At 44.0% G+C, this 9,945-nt stretch overlaps 1 protein-coding gene across 1 annotated transcript; it reads right to left on the bottom strand.

Annotated features, from left to right (window-relative positions):
- Positions 1-2,745: 2,745 nt before the first annotated feature.
- Positions 2,746-6,068, bottom strand: LOC148138315 (putative G protein-coupled receptor 139). Its single transcript, XM_087981627.1, has 2 exons — positions 5,999-6,068; positions 2,746-3,638 (listed from the first exon to the last, which is right to left on the bottom strand). The coding sequence occupies exons 1-2, from the start codon at positions 6,066-6,068 to the stop codon at positions 2,746-2,748; spliced, it is 963 nt and encodes a 320-aa protein (XP_087837753.1).
- Between the last annotated feature and the right edge of the window lie 3,877 nt (positions 6,069-9,945).

Genomic DNA, 9,945 nt, shown 5'->3' with positions numbered 1-9,945 from the left:
TTCCCTCTCCACCCATTTCCACTTTACGCAAAGACCGTTCTCTCTGTGACTACCTGGTCAGGTCCACGCCCCCCAAGAACCAACCCTCCCCTCCTGACACTTTCTCCTGCCACCTCTGGGACACCCGTATCCACCAACACCCCCCACCCCGTGGCTGAATATTTCAACTCTCCCACCCACTCCATCAAGGCATGGAGGTCCTTGGGCCTCCTCCATCGCCAAACTGTTACCACCCGGTGCCTGGAGGAGAAACGCCTCATATTTCGCCTTGGGACCCTGCCACCACACGGGATCAATGTGGATTTCAACAGTTTCCTCATTTCCCCTCCCCCGGCATTATCCCACTCCCAAGCCTTCAACTCGGCACCGCCCTCCGTACCTGTCCATCACTGCCCCCTCTGACCTATCACCTTCTCTCTCACCTTCATCCAACTATCTCTTTCTCAGCGACCCCCCCCCCCCCACCCAACTCTACCCCCCTCCCATTTATCTCTTAGAGCCACTGGCCCACAAGCCTCATTCCTGATGAAGGGTCTAATCCCAGAATGTCGATCCTCCTGGTCCCTGGATGCTGCCTGACCTGCTGTTCTTTTCCAGCACCACACTCTCAACTCTGGTCTCCAGAATCTGCAGTCCTCACTGTCTCCCTTAACAATCTGGTATGTTTCAATGAGATCATCTCCGTTTCTCTCTTCCTCTCTCTGTTTCTCTGTCTCTGTCCCTCTCTGTGTGTGTCTCTCTCGGTTTCTCTTTATCTATCTCTCTCACACACGCACACACATATACACAGAGCCCATCTCTCTGTCTCTCTGTCTCTCTGTGTCTCTCTCTGTTTCTTTCTTTCTCTCTCTCTCTCTCTGTCTCTCTGTGTCGCGCTCCATCTCTGTTTCTCTCTCTCACACACACACACACACACAGCCCACCTCTCTGTCTCTCTGTGTCACTCTCCATCTCTGTTTCTCTCTCCGTTTCTCTTTCTCTCTCTGTCCCTCAACCCCCCTTCTGCCCTGCTCCCCATCACCCCAGTAATTTCTCCCCATGTCTGTGTGAGTGTGTATGGGAAGTGGGATGGTAAGTTTGAAGCGATTATGTGATTTAATGAGTAGCATTAAATGGTGGCTGTATATTACCTGTCGACAGAATTGATCTGTTTGTAGTACGCAGCCTTTTCTGTTCAGTACAGACCCCTGTTCTGTGTTTGCTGGTGTCTGCGGTTTTTCTGAGCAGTAACTGGGTTGTCTGTGTCTCCTTTGCTGAAGTGTTTCAGTTCGTGCTGGCTCTGGGATTAACAGGGACTTGTTTCCCAGTGCACTGTCCCACCAGACAGGACACTGCCATATCTCTGTCAGCCTCTGGGTGTCAGCTGAAGCCAGATCTGTCTTTGCTGCTCTCCCTACAGCTCAAACCTATCACTTCACAACAAATTACCATCTCAAAGCACTTCCACTCTTCTCCGTCCTCACAGTCACCCTTTCTCTCTCTCTCTCTCTCCGCCCTTTCTCATTCTCTCTCCGCCCTTTCTCTGTCTCTCTCTCCCCCCCTTTGTCTTATTCTCTCTCTCTTTCTCTCTCTCTCAGCCATTCTCTCCCACTTTCTGCCTATCTGTCTCACTCTTTCCCACTTTTAAAACTTTCTCTCTCTCTTTCTCTCTCTATCTCACATCCCCCCCGCCCGACAAGTTCTCCAATTTTCTCTCCCCCTCTCTCTCTCACACTCTCTCCTGCTTTCTCCCACTCTCTGACACTCTGTCTCAGCTTCTGCCTATCTACTCTGTCCAGCCCCCACCCCTGATTTTGCAAACCTCTGTCAGATGCCCCTCTCAGCGCATCTTCAATCTTCATCCTCATCGCTGACGTTCCTCATCCCTGGAACCATTCTTGGAGATTGCTCCGAGACTCTCTCTCCAATGTGTTCACATCCTTCCCATAATGTGATGGCCACACTATACCCAATTCTCCAGCAGGGTTCTAACCAGGGTATTGTACAAGTTCCACTTCACCTCCCTGCTCTGAATGGTCTGGACAGAGTGGATGTTGGGGAGATGTTTCCATTGAGAGGACAGACCAGGACCTTAGAGTAAAGAGAAGACCTTTCAGAACAGAGATAAGGAGAAACCTCTTCAGCCAGCGTCTGGGGAATCTATGGAACTCATTGCCACAGAAAGCTGTGGAGACCAGGTCATTGAGTATATTTAAGGCGGAGCTAGATAGTTTTCTGAGTACCGAGGGGATCAGGATTGTAGAAAGTGGGAGAATGGGGTTGTGAAACACATCAGCCATGATTGAATGGTGGAGCAGAGATGATGTGCTGAATGACCTAATTTCTGCTGCTATGCTATGTCTGATGGTTTTAAAACTGAGCCATTGCTTTCCATAATTCATACCCTTTTCAAATAGCAAAACGAGACAGGTGTTTCCCTGGGTACCTGGTAATAATCAGCTGACAAACTGCATTGCTGAAAGGAGAAATTTTGCTGATAAATATCACTGTCAAGTGGATGTTATTTGTAAATTCTACATTTTTACCATTAACTTCAGTTCCAATTTCAGTGTGACTCAAATATTTGTACAGATTTCAAAATGTCTGTCTGGTTCCAAACATCAACAGATTCAGTAACGCGGATAGTTTAATGAGAGATTCCTGGGTTTATTCGTTCTTTTTCAGTGAAGTTTCCCTTCAATATTCGATCAAAAAACAAAAACTGAATTCTAAATCCATTGCATTTTGGCAGATTTCTATTGTGAACTAAAACATTTGCCATTTCGTGAAGAGATATTTGATACCACGGTTTAACTCTGCTCTGAATTTCCTTTGGGTTAGTCCATAGATGCATGTGTTTGTTGATGAACTGAGAATCTGTAGCATGTATCCAACCTGCTGAACAATGTAAACTGGTGCATTAAAATGTTTGTTTTGGTAATTAAAATTCACCAATTGCCAGGTCAATGAATGCACAAGGTTTGTCATCCATAACAGTACGAAGTTGGCTGATATTGCAAACAATAAAATCATAGAATTTCTCCGGTTCTTCATTTCGGGATCACAGCCATTTCTGTCTCTGTTCCAGAGTTCTCTGCGCACTTTATTTTTTGCTGTAATGTGCATGACAGTTAAACCATTGAAGAGCAAGATCAAACATATCGGGAATAAAGGATTCACAATGCTTTCAATGCATTCATATGTCCTCCAGAAAGAAGAAGTCCAGTAGTCAGGTTTACCAATGCAGTACCACGGAACATTGTTAATCACAATCATAGGCGTATATACAAAGAAAATAGGAATGCTCCGCAAACAACTTCCCATGAAAACAGCTGATAGTATGGTAATTACTGTTCCCTTGTTAAAGTACCTGCGTTTAATGTTTGAATAACAAATAGCTGCACATCTATCGAATGTAAAAGCTACTGTAAACCATACACAGCAGTTAATAGACACAGCATACAGAACATGTCTGAGAGAGCAAACAGGAGTTAAAAACAAGAAACTAATTGGGAAATACATATTGTTAATGCGGTGTAGAAGCACATCAGTCACCATCACAGCGAGATCAGCTCCTGCCATAGCCAACAGGTAGTACGAGATACATTCAGAGAGACCACACTTACCCCGAGACCGGACCACTATAGCCATAAGGTTGACTGTAAAAACAGGGTTATGATATCTGTTAATGTTTTCATAAACTGGATGTAAGTTTGCTCAGTGAGCTGGAAGGTTCATTTCCAGACATTTTTTCACCATGCTAGGTAACATCATCAGTGAACCTCCGGTGAAGCGCTGGTGTTATGACCTGCTTTCTGTTGATGTGTTCACGTTTCCATGATCCAGTGCTGATGTCATTTCCTGTTCTTGTTCTCAGGGGGTTGGATACGAGTCAATATGTTTGTCGGTAGAGTTCCTGTTGGAATGCCATGCTCTAGGAATTTTTTTGTAAATATTTGGCTTGTCCTAGGATGGATGTGTTGTCCCACTCAAAGTGGTGTCCTTCTTCATCTGTATGTAAGTATACTAGTGATAGTGGTTCATTTCATTTTGTGGCTAGTTGATGTTCATGTATCCTGGTGGCTAATTTTCTGCCTGTTTGTCTAATGTAGTGTTTGTTACAGTCCTTGCACGGTATTTTGTAAATGACATTAGTTTTGCTTGTTGTCTGTATAGGGCCTTTCAAGTTCATTAGCGGCTGTTTTAATGTGTTGGAAATGACTACCAGACTACTCAGACCTCTTGGCACCATGGTAGCCCACAAACCAACCAACAAAATAAAAATAAGCCTTCCAGCTCAGCGAGCTAACTTACATACCTATTATCAACATGAACTACAAATCTCTCAAAACTCACTTTCATAAACATTTGTGTTTTGAACAATGGAATTAAATTTCTGACGACAGTTTCATTAGGATTCTTTTATTTTATACACATACATTTAACTGTGTACTTAGACTTCATTGATGTATGAATTGATCCAGTGGTGATGCAATACTCAACACCATAACAATGGGTGCAACCAAACTGAAATGACAATTACAAAAAGAACATGAGGCGTGTGTACGGATAAACTCGAGGAAGGGGAGATGGTGGTTTGTGTATCGAGTCTGACAGCACAGAGATGGGCGTTTAGCCCAAACTTGTCCATGCCAACCAAAATGTCCATCCAGGTGAACTCCATTTCCCTGCACTTGGTCCGTATCCTTCTAAACATCCATGTATTCATCCCAAATGTCTTTTAAATCTTGTTAGTTTACCCGCCTCAACCACGTCCGCTGGCAGCTCATTCCATATGTATACCAGCCCCTGTTGCCCCTCAGGTTTCCTTATATGCTTTCCCTCTCTGACCTTAAACTGATGCCCTCTCGTCCTCGATTCCCCAACCCTGGGAAAAGACTGAGAACATTAACCCTATCCATGCCTCTCCTGATCTTATACACTTCCATAAGATCCCTCCTCGGTCTCCCATGCTTGTCCTAATTTATCCAACCTCTCCCTATAGCTCAGACCATTGAGTCCTGGCAAAATCCTTGTAAATTTCTTCTGCATTCTTTTTGGGTTAATAACATCCTTCCTATAGCAAGGTGACCAAAACTGTATACAATGCTCCAAGTACAGACTCACCAATGTCCTGTACAATTACAGCATAACTTCCCAACTTCTATACTCACTGCCCTGACTGATGAAGGCCAGTATGCCAAAAACCCTCTTCACTGCCCTGTGTCTACTTGTGGCTGTACTTTCAGAGAATTGAGTTCCACTACACTCCTTAAGGCCATACCATTTACCATGAAACTCCTGCCTTGATTTGACTTTCCAAAATGCAAGACCTCACAGTTATCAATATTAAACCGTTTGGTTATTATTATTGTCACCTGTAACCAAAATACAGTGAAAAGCTTTGATTTCTAGCAGGACTGGTAGTATGCTCACAAAGTCTCTTTCAAACTATTTCTCCCTCCCTCTTTGTTTTTCTCCTTTTCTGTTTCTCGAAATTACACTGACATTTTACAAGCAGCTCGGCATATTCTCTCTCTTTCTCTCTCTCTCTCATTCTCCCAGTCTAGCGACTGGAGCCTTGTTGTTTGTCAGCTCCTCTCCACAAATAATATGAAGAAATGTTGAACATACATGGAGCATAACCGACTACATGGCAGATTCCTTTGAAATAAAGTCGAACAATAGGATCATCAGAAATGTGAACGATCTGTGTACATTCAAATGTATTCCAATTCATTGTCAATTTTACATACCCGTTCGGTCAAAACGTTATCAAAGTCAAAAGATCAGTAATGCTTCTGAAGGGAAGATGCATATTACGCCTTGCGCCTTAATCAGCAGACATTGTTGAGTAGATGTACTGATCCATGACAAACAGCTAATGGTAATAAGTAAGCAAGAACTAATACAACGAGGAACTCAAAACAAACAAGAAACAATGTGAGGCAAGCAGCTGGCCCGCAAAAGGAAGCAAAAATGATTTGCATATCTAACTGCTTTGTATGATTATAATTACCTGGCATAGCAATCACCACAAGGACTGGGTAGTAAATCCGTTCGATCTGATAAATTACTGGACAATCCATTGCATGTGAGGCGAAACGATCCTGTGAGCTTGGGAACAAGACACTCACTGAATGAATGGGATTTCAGTGCAGTCCTGAGTTATTGTGAACTGATGCATCCGGGGAATTAATTAGAGACAGGAAAAGGAAATAAGTAAATGGAACGTGTCATTTCACTAACTTCAATGGAATTCAGGTAAAAACAAATGTGACCCACACATTTGACAGAGAGTTGTTAATACTTAATGGGATATTTATATATTTGGTGAATGATGAGGTATCTGTGGATTGTTATAGATTAGATTACTTACAGTGTGGAAACAGGCTCTTCGGCCCAACATGCCCACACCGACCCTCCGAAGAGCAACCCACCCCGACCCATTCCCCTACACCTAACACTACGGGCAATTTAGCTTGGCCAATTGACCTGACCTGCACATCTTTGGACTATGGGAGGAAACTGGAGCACCCGGAGGAAACCCACGCAGACACAGGAAGAATGTGCAAACTCCACACAGACAGTTGCCTGAGTCGGGAATTGAACCCAGGTCTCTGGCGCTGATGAGGCAGCAGTGCTAATCACTGAGCCACCGTGCCACCCACCGTGCCCACTGTGCCACCGTGCCCACCGTGTTGTGACTGTCATCTTATAAGAAGCTCTAAATTATTTGCATAACTCTTCAAACAATTTTGAAATATAGACAGGCCAATGATTTCGTCATCTCTGGGATTGCAAAGTAAAGACTGGCAGAAGGAGAGCTGAAACAAATCAGACTACTCCCAGCTAATTTCAGGAGTCATGTGTTAAATTGTCAGTGATGTGCCGTGAGGACCTTACCAACAGCTGAGCGGACCAATATCACAGGGAAAACCACCATCAGCTGGGGTCTCTGCTTAACCAATGTCTCCATCTCAGCAAAGGTGGCGCTGGAGTGTTGTACTGGATGGGGACTCAGGTACTGGACCAACTGGAGGCAAACACAGGCTGATAGTCCTTATCCAGTCTCGCAGTTCAGTAAAGCAAATGTGTCAGTCCTTTCTCCACGATTACAGCTCGTTAATTCCTCTTTAGTAAAATGCTTATCAGTCTCTGCTTAAAGCTGAAAGATACTTTGAACTTCAAGTTCCAAATCTGCTTTGAAATTGAAAGTGAAATGAAAGAGATGTGGTTAGAGTTATGTTTGGACTCTCCAAGCCTGAGCCGATCCAAATCCATTGTCTGAACCTGTCACCCAATTCCTAAACATCTGTATCCCTCTGCTCCCCACCGACTCCTGCATCTGTCCAGACGCATCTTAAATGAATCTACTGTGCCAGCCTCGACCACCTCTGCTGGCAACGCGTTCCAAACACCCACCACCCTCTGTGTGAAGTACTTGCCACGTGTATCCCCCTTAAACTTTCCACCTCTCACCTTGAAAGCATGAGAGTTCTGTTTTCAAGATGCACTGATTTCCTGCATTTATATGCTGGAATTGTAACATACCCATAAAAGACAGCATAGTCTCGATGAATCTTTCAGTTAACAAACTTGTGAGTTGTTCGTGTGTTTAGATATCATACCTTCAGTCAGATGAAATGTCGAACTACAATAGCACAATAGCAAATTGCTATCAGATACTCAGTGCGAAATACAAATAAAGTACACTTTTGGAAAGATACTTTCAATTCACTCCATCACCAAATTGAAAGTTATCTGTGTGATGTTGTTCTCAGGGAACACATACAGTAACTTGGGATGACAGTGTCAATTCTCACATCGGTTGAGTTTACCATAAAACTCTTGCCACCTCAGATTTGTTCCTCACCTGTAACATGGTGACCCTCACATTAAATCACCCTGAATTGTCTCCGTCTAATGTGGGCAGCCCTATGATCCTCTCTGATGATGCCGATTTTACTAATAACTTACCATGAAATGAAAGGGGATTTTGAAGGTGCTGAAAGTACTGTTAGAGCTGAGTGGTCTTGTAAGGATTGTTGGGCATTGCAGGAATAACAAGACTGTTCTGACGAAAGGATTAACACTTACTTTGAAGGTGACTGCCATTTGTGTTGGCGATAGAATTCTCAATAATTGTTCTGGCTGGAGGAACGTTGACAGTTCGTGAAATTATTGAACAGCTGGAATGTTTCTGAGTATGGATGCAGGTTAGCTCGTTGAGCTGGAAGTTTCATTTCCAAACGTTTCGTCACCCTACTGGGTATCACCTTCAGTAGGACTCAGGTGAAGCTTTGACCGGGACACACAGAAGATGTTACCTAGGATGGTGATGAAACGTCTGGAAATGAACCTTCCAGCTAAGCGAGCAAACGTACATCCAGAACCTCAACCTGAGCTACAAGTCTTCTCAAAACTCACTGTTTGTAAATATGGCAGAGTAGAACATTATGGATGGAAATGGGACCTTATCCACTTTCGCTGAAATACTAGAAACTAATTCTGTGTTTTGAATGAACATAAAGAGCCCAATGATACAAAACCAAGTGAACCACAGCCAATGGATTCCATCTAAGGTGCGCAGGCCTACCACATCCAATCGGGGGTGGTGGTGGACAATTAAACATCTCAGCAAAGGAGGTAGCTCCACTAATATCCCCGCCCACAACGATGGAAGATTGCAAAACCTTCATGGAAAAGATAAAGCTGAAGCATTTGGGAGCAATCTTCAGCCAGAAGGACAGGGACGGATGCACCAGTTTAGCCTCCCGTAGTTATCCCCAGGCAGATGTCAGCAAGTCGTCTTACGCTGTGAAAACTAGAAAGGTTTGGAGGCACTTGAAAATATATTCTGCACCGGGACTTCGGAGAAGTAGGAAGAAGGCTGAAAAGCAGGACGTCCAGGGTGGTTATCTCCAGTTTGCTTCCAGTTCCTCGGGTTGGAGAGGACAGGAACAGGGAGATAATGGACTTGAATGTGTGGCTGGGGAACTGGTGCAGGAAGCAAGGATTTAAATTCTTGGATCACTGGGGTATATTTCGCGGTAAAGATAAATTATACAAGAGGGACGGGTTGCATCTTAATAGGTCGCAGACCAACATTCCGGCAGTTTGGTTTGCCACTGCAACACAGCTGCGTTTAAACGGGGGGAGAGGATCAAACTGGAAGTTTAAGAAGGAAATTGAAGGGAAAGTTAGAACAAGATAAGTCAAGAAAGACAACGGAGTCAATGGAGCAGAAAACTCAGAAAAGGGATCATGCCGTAAGGTTGAGTGAAATAGGGATTGATAGGAAGTTTGAGGGGAATAACAAATTTAAAATATTATATATGAATGCATGAAGCATTAGAAATAAGGTGGATGCGTTTGAGGTTCATTTGGAAATTGGCAGTTGCGATGTTGTGGGGATAACTGAGACGCAGCTTTAAGTGGACAGGGCCTGGGAAATGAATATGCAAGACTATACGTGCTATCATAAGGACAGACTGACTGGCAGAGGGAGTGGGGTGGCCCTGTTGGTAAGGAATGATATTCAGTCCCTTGCACGGGGGGACTGAGAATCTGAGGATGTAGTGTCAGTATGGATAGAGTTGAGAAATTCTAAGGGTAGAAAGACTCTAATGGGAGTTATCTACAGGCCCCAAAACAGTAGCCTGGATGTAGTGTGTAAGTTGAATAAGGAGCTGAAATTGGTCTGTCGCAAAGATATTACTACAGTTGTTATGGGGGATTTCGACATTCAGGTAGACTGGGAGAACCAGGGTGGTACTGGAACCAAAGAAAGGAATTTGTGGAGTGCCTCTGAGATGGATTCTTGTGCTGGAGCCGACCAGGGAGAAAGCAATTCTGGATCTGGTGTTGTACAACGAACCGGATTTGATCAGGGACCTCGAAGTTTAGGAGCCATTAGGAGGTAGTGACCATAATACAATAAGCTATAATCTGCAGTTTGAAAGG

This window comes from Chiloscyllium plagiosum, unplaced genomic scaffold (genome assembly GCF_037043375.1).
Source record: "Chiloscyllium plagiosum isolate Xiang-an unplaced genomic scaffold, Cpla_swu_hap1 HiC_scaffold_40, whole genome shotgun sequence".
NCBI lineage: Eukaryota > Metazoa > Chordata > Chondrichthyes > Orectolobiformes > Hemiscylliidae > Chiloscyllium > Chiloscyllium plagiosum.
This window is presented reverse-complemented; position numbering and strand designations above follow the sequence as displayed.